At 41.5% G+C, this 14,364-nt stretch overlaps 1 protein-coding gene across 1 annotated transcript; it reads left to right on the forward strand.

Annotated features, from left to right (window-relative positions):
• Positions 1 to 901: 901 nt before the first annotated feature.
• Positions 902 to 12,056, forward strand: LOC118453429 (uncharacterized). Its single transcript, XM_087846589.1, has 4 exons — positions 902 to 1,108; positions 4,629 to 4,734; positions 7,996 to 9,180; positions 10,928 to 12,056. The coding sequence occupies exons 2-4, from the start codon at positions 4,717 to 4,719 to the stop codon at positions 11,558 to 11,560; spliced, it is 1,836 nt and encodes a 611-aa protein (XP_087702715.1). The 5' UTR covers positions 902 to 1,108; positions 4,629 to 4,716; the 3' UTR covers positions 11,561 to 12,056.
• The last annotated feature ends 2,308 nt before the right edge of the window (positions 12,057 to 14,364 follow it).

The following is a 14,364-nucleotide window of genomic DNA, read 5'->3' on the forward strand; positions in this document are numbered from 1 at the left end:
TGAATTCGGCGTTGGTTTTTGTGCGCATGCGCCACGTCTGCGCAGAAACATTGGGTAGGATGTTTTTCCAGGTAGGATCGATTCCCAGAACACCAGCTATCCAAAAACAGCCCAGTGGCTAACAGCTGATGCTAATCTGACAGTAAATATGTCCAAAAGTAGGCCAGCCAAACAGGTAAGGCAGACAGTGTAAGTTAAGAGAATAAAAATAAACTTTTGTAGCTACACTAAGCAATAGAGATTGAAAATGTGAAGTCATGTCCGTGAACGATGCGAGCTGGCTCCTTTTGTGGTTTTAATCCCTACTTGCATTTTATTGCGTGCGTGATGAAAGTCGGGCAGCACGCTAACGTCCTTACTCCACTCTGTATGCTTATATGGGTCTGACCCTTTCACTCCTTTGATTTTTTCCTCGTACTTTTTTTTGCCTTTTCGTCACGTCTGTCTTTGTACGGACCTGCCGTGTTCTCCGTCGTTTTGTACATCACTGTTTTTGGGGAAAATAAAATGCAAGTAAGGATTAAATCCGCAGAATTAATGATTACTGGTGCTGGAAATACTAGCGCTTGATGCAGTGTTTTGATTTTATTGCCACTTGCACCCACAATGCAATGCGCGAAAGTCACGTGGTCTGTCAGCAGCGGCAGCCAAAACGCGCCAGCGTCCACTCCCCCTTCTACCCTGTGAAAGGGTAGATTTCATTGGAATTAATATAATATATATAAATATATTATTTTTAATGTCAGCTTTTAGTTTACATGTATGACTGAAACTTCATTTCAGCACTAAATGAGCGACCTGGATATTCTTTCCCGCTCTGACCTCTGACTGCGTTGCTGTTTGCAAGAATAATAACAGAAAAGCAGGAAGAAGGGGGCGGAGCAAAGTGTGTGTGCAGGAGTCGAGCAGAGAGAGCTGCTTTTTCACGAAACGGAAGTAAATAGAGAAACAAACTGAAGCATCGATCATATACCACTACCAACGTCCTGATCGATAGCTGGGATCAGCGTGAACCACGTGGGTCTCTGCTCCCTGATCTGTTTCCTGTGTTTGGAAAGAGTTCCGGCTTCATCACGGAGTTTCTCTCGGTTTGTGGGCTCATCTAAAGGTAAGCACCGAGCTAACTTTACTGTGAGTTCAGTTCATGTTGAGTTTAGCTCCTGAATGAGGTCTTCTGCTGCTCTCCTCGGTGTCTGTTCACAGTTTATTGTGAACACGTTGAGAGAAGAGTGAGAGAGTGTTTGGAGAAAAACACCAACTAATCATTAGCTCAGCATGCTGGGAGAAGTTGGAGCAGAAAAGTCTTTTCATTGTCCCTGCAGCTGTTTTCCTGCATGCACCAAACCTCTACAGCCTCATTTCTATTTGAAGTGATAATCAATTTTGAATCAATTTTCTAAACGTGAGTTGGGGTGGGTTTAGAAAATCGATTCAAAACTGATTCAAATTGATTTTAGCATGAACAATGCGATATATATTTATTAAATTGTGAATGGATTTTGAAATATGAATATATTTTGCCAGAAATGCCAGAATCTCAGGTTGAAACTCACAAAACTACTTCAACAACCACAAAACAGCTAAAACAGGTTATCTGCTGCAAAAAGCCAGGCCAGAGGAATCTCCTTCATGTTTTCCTGTGTTTTATCCTTTGACTGCCATAATGCTTACACCTCTGTCTCACAAATGCCGATACTGATAAATGACTAGAATTATAATATTTCTGACTGTGTGAGTCAAAATTGAATTGAATCAAATCCGGACCTGCTGAATCGGAATCAAATGGATTATAGAAATCTAGGCCCGAAAGAACTGGATGTAGCTGTGGGTGATGAGGAAAGATGAAAAGAACAATTGATAACTTTTTCATTAAGTTAAGGCCTGATCTGTCTGAAATTCATAGCCAGTGCTCTGACACGGAGCCATCAGCCTTTCAGCTTATGTTTAACACTGATTCAGAGACCGCATCAAATAACTAGCCACATATGATCGACTCCGAGCCACAGCCCACTGACAGTAAAAGGGGGAAAGTGAATACATTTCGAATAGAGTAGCTTGACCAGTTTCCCTGTCTGTGATACAGTAAAGCTGACAACATAATGCACTGCCTTTACTAGTGGTGCAATGGATCAAAAGTCTCACGGTTCGGATCGGATTACGGTTTTAAATCATGGATCGGATCAATTTTCGATCATCAAAAATAGAAAAAAAGACAAAAATTCGACTCGCCATTTACTTAAGTATTTTTGCCTATTAAAAAACATTCAACTGAAGACTCATTCCACGCACTTATATAAAAACTAATTAAGGTGCAATATGGACATTATGGACCAGGCTGGGCAGCCTCTGCCCACGGCCATAAACAACCAGAGGAGTCTGTCAGTGACAGGTTGCTTCTCCCAAAGTCAAAGACCAGCAGACTTTTGTCCCACACGCCATCAAACTGTTTAACTCCTCGCTGGAGGGGAGAGGGAGGGGAAACAGAGACAAAGGAGGGGGGAACAAGTAAGCTGTAGTGCCTTTTCACTGTGCAATAGTTTTTGTTAATATCCAACGATGTAATAGACTCACAATACTTGAAATGTGCCGTTCCCTTGTATTCTTATTCCTATTTATTATATTTATCCCTTTTGTATTCTCTGTATTTATATATGTGTATATATGTGTATATTTCTGCTCACATTCTGCAACTTCTGTCGGTGCTGTGCTACTGGAAACTGGATTTCCCGGAGGAACCCACCGGAGGGATGAATAAAGTTTCATCTAATCTAATGTAATCTATAGGGCAGTACAGGGCTTTGTATCTACCACTCCGCTGTGATATAACGAGCGGTCACGTGGCTTTCTGTTGCCCTGGAGCTCCACCCATTTGTAGTTAGAGCAACAGAAGATGCCTGGGACAGTTCAGCCATAGCTTTAAACTTCTCCTGCTCATACATGCTTGGAACGATCTTGTCACACTGAAGTGGACGCACAACGAGATATCATAGCGTGGCTCAAGCACGTTCATCACAGTTTAAACCCCTTGTTTTGCACAACAGAATACGGCCTCCCGTCTGCAGCTAAACACCCCGATAGCTTTTGTAATAGCTTCAGCCCGGTCGGATTGGGCAGCAAAAAGCTGCTTAAATGCCGCAAACTCCTCTGCTCCTTCACTTGGACCACTAGCGCTGACCATAACTATCGCTGACCATAACTATCGCTGACCATAACTATCGCTGACCATAACTATCGCTGACCATAACTATCGCTGACCATAACTATTGCTGACCATAACTACTGCTTGACAGACTGATCACGCGCACCATACACATACTTTTTTTTTTCTTTTTCGAATCTTCGGATCACGTGCGTACCGAACCGTGGAGTGGGATCGGTTTGGATTTCGGCTCAACCGTGATCCGTTGCACCACTAGCGTTTACTGTCGTGAGTGTGGAAAGACCATGCCCGGCAATTCTGTATTCGTGACTCGAATTGAAATGCTGAAAAAGCACAGTGTATCCAGAAAACAATTATATGTTGTGATAAATGCATTGTCCAAGTGCCCCAACTCCACACTGCCTTTCAGTGGCAGGCAGCAGCAAACAGGTCGTCGGAGGAGGCCGATGTGATGACTAAGTTTAACATTGTCTACAATATTACCTAAAACTGCCAAAGCACTTTAAGCACAAGCACTTTTTCAGTAACATATCTTTCTTGTAGAGCGGTGCTCCAAATAAATAACTTTGTGTTGACAAGATTGTTAGTTAATCATTTACAAATCAATATTGTCTGTAAGGACAGCAATTTAAAGAAAAGGTCACAGTTAAAACTGCGGTGTTCAACGATGTGGTTGAAAAATTTTGGTGCACCTAAGAAAAAAAGCTAGGCGCACCAGTGCAACCTTGGCAAAAAGTTAGTCTAGAGTCTTCCTGTTAAAGAACCAAGAGCCTTTCTTTCCACTTCCTCCATGTAAAGTTTGGCTACAATGGGACACACTGGGGAGCTCACAGCACATCCATGTTTGTGTCTGTAGAAACCCTCGTTGTATTTAAAATATGTGGTGGTAAGGCAGAGGTCTAACAGTGTGCAGACCTGATCAGGGTGAAGCTGGTTCTGGTTTGTAAGGAGCTGTCTTGATGTAGTTGTTTCCTGACAGTCTCCACTGCCTCGGTTGGAGGTATACAAGTGAAAAGTGAGACCACATCAAAGGACACTCTGGTTTCATCTGGATCAAGTGTAAGTTTGTGGACCTTGTTGGTGAAGTCAGCAGAGTTTTGATGTGATGGGGTGTGTTCCCCACAAGGGGAGCTAGGATGGTGATGAGGTGCTTGAAAATGTTGTAGGTGGCTGAGTTTATGCTGCTACCAATGAGTCTGAGTGGGACTCCTTCTTTGTGTATCTATGGAAGTTCATATACACAGGGTGCAGCATCCCCTGGGTAAAGGTGGTGGTATGCAGGGAGCTCAGTGGCTTTTTCCCTTTCAAGTTCTTGTAGGCAGCTGATGACTTTCTTTTTGTAGTTGCTTCTGGGGTTTCACCTTGAAGCTTCATAGGTATTGTTGTCACTGAGGAGTGTAGTAATGTTTATTTGCTCTGCTTCTTCTTGTCAGGGATAAAATACATATCTATACTTTTTGTGTCCCAGCTGAGTAACAGGAGGAGAAGAGTCTGGTGGAGCAGCAGAGGAACAGTTTCAGCCATTTGGACTCAGCTCAGCCACTACAGAGGAAACAATGACTTCAACACAGGAGGTGAGAAAAAAATATCACAGTTACACTGTTATTGAAACTGTGTGCACAGCTGGTTGTTTTAAAAAAAAAAAAACATAGGTGGTGGTAACATGTTTAGCCGCATGTTCTCCTTAAATTGCTGGCTGTCTGAGTGGTGTCCCAGAAATGATGTGGGCTTCATAGATAATTGGCAAACCTTCTGGAGGAAACCTGGTCTTGTTAGGAGAGACGGCATCCATCCCACTTTGGATGGAGCAGCTCTCATTTCTAGAAATATGGACAAATTTATTAAACCCCCCAAAATATGACTATCCAGAGATGGGACCAGGAAACAGAGTTGCAGTGTTACACGCCTCTCTGCAGCTTATCTCCTCCTGCTACCCCCCCAAAAACCCATCTCCATAGAGACTGTGTCAGCTTCCAAAAAGACAAAAAACAAACTAAAAACCAGCAACAAACAACTTAAACATTTACAAAGAAAGAACAATACAGTATCCACACCTGAACCAAAGAGTAAAACAGTGAAATGTGGATTATTAAACATTAGGTCTCTCTCCTCCAAGTCTCTGTTAGTACATGACTTAATAATTGATCAATAAATCGATTTACTCTGCCTTACAGAAACCTGGTTGCAGCAGGATGATTATGTTAGCTTAAATGAATCAACACCCCCGAGTCATTCTAACTACCAGAAATCTCGAAGCACAGGTCGAGGGGGCGGTGTGGCAGCAATTTTTCACACCAGTCTATTAATTAACGAAAGACCAAGACAGACTTTTAATTCATTTGAAAGCCTGATGCTTAACATTGTCCACCCCAGCTGTGAAACTCAGAAACCAGTCTTACTTGTTATCATCTATCGTCCACCTGGGCCTTACACAGAGTTTCTGTCTGATTTCTCAGACTTTATATCTAATTTAGTTCTGAGCTCAGATAAAATAATTATTGTGGGTGATTTTAACATCCATGTAGATGCTAAAGATGACAGCCTCAACATGGCATTTAATCTGTTGTTAGACTCAATTGGTTTCTCTCAAAATGTAAAAGAACCCACCCACCACTTTAATCACACTCTAGATCTTGTTTTAACATATGGCATAGAAACTGAACATTTAACAGTGTTTCCTGAAAACCCTCTCCTGTCTGATCATTTCTTGATAACATTTACATTTACAATAATTGATTACACAGCAGTGGAGAGTAGACTTTATCAAAGTAGATGTCTTTCTGAAAGTGCTGTAACTAAGTTCAAGAATATAATCCACCCACTGTTATTATCGTCAATGCCCTGTACCAACATAGAGCAGAGCAGCTATCTGAACGCTACCCCAACAGAGGTCGATTATCTTGTTAATAATTTCACCTCCTCACTACGTACGACTCTGGATACTGTAGCTCCGGTGAAAACTAAGGTCTCTAATCAGAAGTACCTGACCCCGTGGTATAATTCTCAAACACGTACCCTAAAGCAGACGACTCGTAATCTGGAGAGGAAATGGCGAGTCACAAATTTAGAGGATCGTCATTTAGCCTGGAGAAATAGTTTGTTGCTTTATAAGAAAGCCCTCCGCAAAGCCAGAACATCTTACTATTCGTCACTGATTGAAGAAAATAAGAACAACCCCAGGTTTCTCTTCAGCACTGTAGCCAGGCTGACAAAAAGTCAGAGCTCTTTTGAGCCAACCATCCCTTTAACGTTAACTAGTAATGACTTCATGAACTTCTTCACAAATAAAATTTTTATCATTAGAGAAAAAATTACCAATAATCATCCCATAGATGTAATATTATCTACAGCTACTCTTAGTACCATTTATGTTAAGTTAGACTCTTTTTCTCCAATTGATCTTTCTGAGTCAACTTCAATAATTACTTCCTCCAAACCATCAACGTGTCTTTTAGACCCCATTCCTACAAAACTGCTCAAAGAAGTCCTGCCATTAATTAATTCTTCGATCTTAAACATGATCAACCTATCTCTAATAATCGGCTATGTACCACAGGCCTTCAAGCTGGCTGTAGTTAAACCTTTACTCAAAAAGCATCTCTAGACCCAGCAGTCTTAGCTAATTATAGGCCAATCTCCAACCTTCCTTTCATATCAAAAATCCTTGAAAGAGTAGTTGTCAAACAGCTAACAGATCATCTGCAGAGGAATGGTTTATTTGAAGAGTTTCAGTCAGGTTTCAGAGTTCATCACAGCACAGAAACAGCTTTAGTGAAGGTTACAAATGATCTTCTTATGGCCTCTGACAGTGGACTCATCTCTGTGCTTGTCCTTCTTGACCTTAGTGCAGCATTCGATACTGTCGGCCATAATATCCTATTAGAGCGATTAGAACATGCTGTAGGTATTACAGGTATTGCACTGCAGTGGTTTGTATCATATCTATCTAATAGACTCCAATTTGTGCATGTAAATGGAGAGTCCTCTTCACACACTGAGGTTAATTATGGAGTTCCACAGGGTTCAGTGCTAGGACCAATTCTGTTTACATTATACATGCTTCCCCTAGGCAGCATCATTAGAAGACATAGCATACATTTTCACTGCTATGCAGATGACACCCAGCTCTATCTGTCCATAAAGCCAGATAACACACACCAATTAGTTAAACTGCAGGAATGTCTTAAAGACATAAAGACCTGGATGGCCGCTAACTTTCTGCTTCTTAACTCAGATAAAACTGAGGTCATTGTACTCGGTGCTGAAAAGCTTAGAAATATGGTATCTAACCAGATTCTTACTCTGGATGGCATTACCTTGGCCTCCAGTAACACTGTGAGGAACCTTGGAGTCATTTTTGACCAGGATATGTCCTTCAACGCACATATTAAACAAATATGTAAGACTGCGTTCTTCCATTTGCGCAACATCTCTAAAATTAGAAATATCCTGTCTCAGAGTGACGCTGAAAAACTAGTTCATGCATTTATTACTTCCAGGCTGGACTACTGCAATTCATTATTATCAGGATGTCCAAAAAACTCATTGAAAAGCCTTCAGCTAATCCAAAATGCTGCAGCAAGAGTCCTGACAGGGACTAGAAAGAGAGAGCATATTTCTCCTGTTTTGGCTTCCCTTCATTGGCTTCTTGTTAAATCCAGAATTCAAAATCCTGCTCCTCACATACAAGGTCTTAAATAATCAGGCCCCATCTTATCTTAATGACCTTGTAGTACCATATCACCCTATTAGAGCACTTCGCTCTCGCTCTGCAGGCAGTTTGTTCCACGACTGTATTTCACTCACTGCCTCTGTTTGTATCTCTGTCACTGCAGGACCAACATGGAGCAAGAAGTCAGCACTCTCAGGAGGCCGACAAACCTCACAGAAGAACGGGAGAGAAAATATACAGCTGTGAAGAGTGTGGGAAGGATTTTACCCAGTCTGGGAGCTTAAAAACACACCAACTCATCCACAGTGGAGTTAAACCGTACAGGTGTGACTTGTGTGGAAAATCTTTTACCCAGAAAGGACACTTAAAAGCACACCAACTCATCCACAGTGGAGTTAAACCATATAGCTGTGAGTTGTGTGAAAAGTCTTTTAACCAGCCTGGAAGTCTAAAAAGACACCAACTCATGCACAGTGGAGTTAAAGAGTACAGCTGTGAGTTGTGTGGAAAATATTTTAGCCAGAAAGGATATCTAAAAACACACAAACTCCTTCACAATGGAGTTAAAGCATTGAACTGTGAATTGTGTGGAAAGTCTTTTACCTATCCTAGAAGCTTAAAAACACACAAACTCATCCACAGTGGGATTAAACCATACAGCTGTGAGTTGTGTGGAAAGTCTTTTACCCAAGCTGAAAGTTTAAAAACACACCAACTCATCCACAGTGGGATTAAACCATACAGCTGTGAGTTGTGTGGAAAGTCTTTTACCCAAGCTGGAAGCTTAAAAACACACCAAATCATCCACAGTGCAGTTAAAGCACACAGATGTGACTTGTGTGGAAAGTCTTTTACCCATGCTGAAAGCTTAAAAACACACAAACTCATCCACAGTGGAGTTAAAGCATACAGCTGTGAGTTGTGTGGAAAGTCTTTTACGTATCCTAGAAGCTTAAAAACACACAAAAGCATCCACAGTGGAGTTAAACCATACAGCTGTAATCAGTGTGGTAAAACTTTTGCTCAAAGTAGCAACTTACAATGTCATCTAGTTACCCACTCTGGAATTAAGGCGTACAGCTGTGGCATTTGTGGGAAAACTTTCAGCACGCCAGGGTACCGCAATATTCACGTACGGATTCATACCGGACAGGATGTTTTCTGCTGTGATCAGTGTGGAAAACTGTTTACAACAGCCACACACTTACAAAGTCACATGTTTACCCACACTGAGGAGAGACCTTATAAATGTGACCTGTGCAATAAGGCTTTTAAAGCTCCACGTCACCTGAAACTCCACCAAGAGATCCACACCAGAAAGAAACTCTACAAGTGCAGTTACTGTGAGGTATGTATTTATCTTTTAATTTTAGCCTGACTGTTTGGAACTACTCTGCTCATTCAATTTGTTAACTTTCTGTAATAACTCCTTAGTAATTCTACTGCATATAAAAGCAGTGCTTATTGGGTTTTAGTCTCAGCTATTATTTATTTCTTCCATAATCATTAAACCAGTAAGTAATAACTTTTCTCTAGTCACAATCTCCCCATTCTTCCATAGTTAAGACTGCTACAATTTGGCCAGTGTTAGATGACTTATTATGTTCTTTACTAACTTAAAATTATTGTTGCTTTAAATTGGGAGTGAGACCGATTTGGTTGCAACTTTTCATGTGTATTTATGAAGAACATGATAGAACTTTTTGCTTAGATACAGTTGTTTTTGTTTTAAATAAACTGGATGCAAAAATGAAGAATTATTTTAGCCTGCATGTCTTGAACCAGAAGTTGGTCTTGAGTCTCTGTTCTTGACTGGATGGCGTGGAGCAACGGTTTGTTGCTGGGATGGGTCCTTCAGTGTCTGAGTTGCTCTGGACCAGCATCTCCTGGTGTAAATGTCCTGTAGGGAGAGGAGAGCAGTCCTTCAGCAGCGATTTAATGTATAAATCTGCCATCCTTAGTACAGCCGTTCCCATACCAGGATGAGATGTTCTGTGTGAGGATGCTCTCCACAGGGGCTGAATCGAAAGTTCTGAGGATCCCTGGACAGACACCGAACTTCCTCAGTTGTCAGAAGTTGTACAGGCGCTGGCTAGCCTTTTTGTATGTGGGCAGACCATGTCATATCTGAGGAGATGTGGACACTGGGATACTTACACCAACCTCCTTGGTGTTGCAGACGTTCAGCCGGAGGTGGTTACCCTGGCACCACAATGACAGATTCTTCATTTCCTCCATGTAGGCCGCCTCATCGTTGTTGGAGATGGCACCCAACACCACTGTGTCGTCAGTAGATCACAATGGTATTGGAGCTATGAGTGGCCACGCAGTCTAAAGTATAGACAGAGTAGAGCAGTGGCGAGAGAACACACCCCTGTGTTCTCTCGCCACTGCTCTACTCACATAGTTACCCTGTTTCCTGTCCACATGGCTGAGAGTGGTGTGCAGGATATGGGCGATGACGTCCTCTGTGGATCTGTTGGGTTGGTAAGCAAAGTGGAGTGGATCTGTGGTGTTTGTGGTGGAGAAGGAGATGATGTTTTTTCGCAGCCTCTCGAACACCTTCATTACCACCAAAGTCGGTGCAACTGGCCGGTAGTCATTCAGGCATGAGGGCTTGTTGTTCTTGGGCGCAGGGATGATTGTGGAGGCCACAGACTTTGCCAGGGACTCACTGAAAATGGAAGTGAGCTTACTTGCTAGCTGGTCCACAGAGCAGACGCAGCAGATGGCCAGTGATGCTGTCTGGCTTAGCCGCTTTCCTTGTGTTCACTCTCAGCAACGTATGGACGGCGTGCTTTACGATACGGATCACCGGCCCCTTGCCGTTGACGTCACCGTCTTCTGTTATAAGGCAGTAGTTAGCATTAGCCACCTGGCTAACCTAAAAACTGGTGTAGAACGCGTTCAGCTCATTGGTAAATGCAGAGTCTGCGTTGATCGGCGCAGTGTCTCTGGCTTTGTAATCTGTGATGGTGCTTAATCCCTTCCACATGCTACCCAATTTCGCTGTGCAAGAAACTACACAATGACAATAAAAGTTCTAAAAATGTTGAAGGAATTCCCTGACTTACTGTCTTTGTGTCTTTGTTTAGAAGCAGAGCGACACAGATGGATCCAGTTCTCAACCCTGTCGTCACTGTGGTGGTGGGAAAGACTTTCGTTGTGACCTTTGTGGAAAAACTTTCAGTCGGCAACAAAGCCTAAAAATACATCAGCGTAGACACACTGGAGACAAAATGAACTACTGCAAAGAATGTGGTAGAGGCTTCCCCACATCAAGTGCGTTAAAAAAGCATGTACTCATTCACAGTGGAGTCAAAAACCACGTCTGTGACCAGTGTGGGTCATCCTTCACCACTGCAGGTGAGCTTAAAGTGCATAAACGAGTCCACACAGGAGAGAAACCATACAAGTGCAGACACTGTGACAGAAGCTTCTCACGATCGAGCAGTCATAACCTTCATGAACGTACACACATGGAAGAGAACTTCAGCTGTGACCAATGGCATCAGCGTGATCATGCAGGACTGAAAACACTGGATCACAATGAATCTGATGGGACAGAAAGATCCACTTCTGGTTTCAGGGTCAGACTTAAAAACCTTGAGATCAGGCTCCACAGAGTTCATCTAGAGTCTCCTGTAAAGAGTGCAGCTGATGTCACACTTGGATGTTATGAGGTAGCTATGATTTCTGGACCGGCGGTGAATGATCCTGGATCTTAAATTTGGGAATCTGCAAGTATAGACATGAAAATCAAGGTTTTCTCCCCTGAGGGATTCAATGCTCTAAATTTCTATCCCTGTTAAATGTTAATCTTTGTTCAATTAGAACACAGTAGTGTTTTGTAGTTGTACTTTTTAAAGTAATATAAACGCTATGTGAATATGTTTTTTGTTTTTGTTTTTAACCAAACTTATATTGTACCAAATATCAGTGTATGGCTATAAACATCAATTTCTTTCATTTCAACTTCCTTAGTTTTTTTTTAATGAACTTGTTTTTCATCTATTTATCTTATGTGTTACCTCAGTTAAATTTGAATGGCTTTTCATATTTAAACTTGTGCTTTGGTAATCCCTGTTCTTAAATCCATTTCTTTCAAAACTCCAAATCATTTCACACTAGTTCCTGCAGAGACTAGTACAGGATTTTACATTTAAAAGCTGCAACGTATTTTCTCCCTTCCTGATTTTTATGTGTGTTACAATTAAGTGCTTTAGTTCAGCGGTCCCCAACCTTTTTTGCGCCACGGACCGGTTTATGCCCAACAATATTTTCATGGACCGGCCTTTAAGGTGTCGCGGATAAATACAACAAAATAAAACTAGTACCGGTACCGAAAAAAAGAAAATTTATTCATAACACACGTGAAAAGACCAAGGAAAACAGAGTAAACGATAAAAATGATAATAAAATAACGCTGAAAACCGATAAAAACCCTGAAAACCATACATTTCACACCTGAACTCAACTCTCGCGGCCCCGGTACCAAACGACTCACGGACCGGTACCGGACTGCTTTAGTTCATTAAACAGACTTTGAAAAACAAAATGTTTGTATGTATTAAGGGAAATAAATAAAGCCAAGCAGTCTGAATAAATCATAAATGCCAAAGCCTATCTTAGGGGTAATATTAGTTCATATACCACAATGCAGTTCTAAGTGAACGTGTACTCATCAGAGTGTAGTAACACAGATAGGAAGATGGCAGGATTTTTAGATAAGCACTTTTTGTATCGTTATCAGAGAATCCAAGGGAAGCATTAAATACCCCAGTGACTGAGGAGGAAGTGCCACTTGCTATCAATTCTTTTAGAGGAAAAGCATCAGCACTTGTTGGTTTCTGCTCAGAATTTTATTAAAAAACTACATCATCTTCTTGCCAGATCATTGACGGATATTTTTTTTAGACTCCTTTAAGAATGAATGTCTTTCCCCAACACTTAGACAGGCTAATATTTCGTTAATTTTAAATAAAAATTAATCACCAGATAGGTTTGGATCATATAGGCCGATCAGCCTCATCAATGTCGATTCTAAATTACTCTCTAAGCTATTAGCGATGAGACTGGAGGGCATTCTCCCATTGCTTATAAACCCTGATCAAACAGCTTTGTCCACAATCATTTCTCATTTATAAATATTAGACGATTGTTAAATATTATACAATATTTGAATCAGACAAATTATATGGCTTATGTTGTATCTTTAGATTGTGAAAAGACATTTGACGGAATCGAGTGGACATACTTTTTTTTACCGTATTACAAAGATTTGGCTTAGGCAAGGGTTTTATTGGATGGATTAAAACTATCTACAAACCTCAACAAGCCTATGTTATAACAAATGGTGTACAATCATCAGCCTTCCCGATCATTGGGGCAATCGTGGCTCAAGAGTTCGCCTTGTAATCGGAAGGTTGCCGGTTCGAGCCCTGGCTTGGACAATCTCGGTCGTTGTGTCCTTGGGCAAGACACTTCACCCGTTGCCTACTGGTGGTGGTCAGAGGGCCTGGTGGCGCCAGTGTCCGGCAGCCTCGCCTCTGTCAGTGCGCCCCAGGGTGGCTGTGGCTACAATGTAGCTGCCATCACCAGTGTGTGAATGGGTGGATGACTGAATGTGTAAAGCGCTATACAAGTACAGGCCATTTACCATTTCCCACTACAAAAGAGATATGAGGCATCTTTGCATTAGCACTTGAACCTCTGCTGAGGCCATTCGCCAAGATATGCATGGCATAACAGTGGGTGGAGCAAATCATAAAAGTGGATTGTATGCTGTCGATATTTTGTTGTTCTTATTAAAACCAGAACTATCAATATCAGACATTATGTCTATTATATGCAAGTTCAGCTGGTTCTCTGATTACGGGATTAATTTAGGGAATTCAGAGGTTATGCTGCTGGGTGATCAGGTTAACTCTCTGACAGATATTTGCAATTTTCAATGGTCCTCTTGCGGTCTCACATACCTTGGGCTAAAAATTCTTAAAGACCGATGGAAACTGAACTTGTCCCCAGTTCTCATTGGGAAAAAAAAAAAGATTTGGACAGATGGCAAAATTTGCTGCTTTCTCTTTAGGAGCCATGTGATCCTAATTAAAATCAATATTCTCCCTTGTTTGTTATGTCCAGTACAAATGTATGGGCTCAAATTGTGGTCATAAGTATTTTGTACTTGTAAAAAGAATTTGTGTGTGTGTAAAAAATGATTTTTGTGTGGACTGGCAGTTCCAAAAAGCGCCCCTCCGACAGCCAAACCCATCCATTCTCTAATTGGATAGTTACATTTGTGATTGACATGACATTGGCCAATCAGATGAAAGGAAGAAAAATAGGGTTAAAATTCGTACTTTTAACTTGAAACTTGAGTCCAGAGTTTCACACGTACTTTTTTGGCTAAGTTGACACTATTAAACCCGGTTCTTTGATCCCCATGATAGAACAGAGAAAACCCGACTGGTCAAAACATTTATGATCCTTTATTCAATCATCTTCCGGAAGAGAGAGCCCTGCACAGCCCAAA

The sequence above is a fragment of the Neolamprologus brichardi genome, chromosome 9 (genome assembly GCF_056152115.1).
Source record: "Neolamprologus brichardi isolate AB-2024 chromosome 9, ASM5615211v1, whole genome shotgun sequence".
Taxonomy (NCBI): Eukaryota; Metazoa; Chordata; class Actinopteri; order Cichliformes; family Cichlidae; genus Neolamprologus; species Neolamprologus brichardi.

What these genes read in the sequence shown, in the direction of transcription:
- LOC118453429 (XM_087846589.1), top strand. An exon ending in ACAAGTGCAGTTACTGTGAG is followed by an intron (nt 9,181 to 10,927) that starts GTATGTATTTAT and finishes GTCTTTGTTTAG; the next exon opens with AAGCAGAGCGACACAGATGG.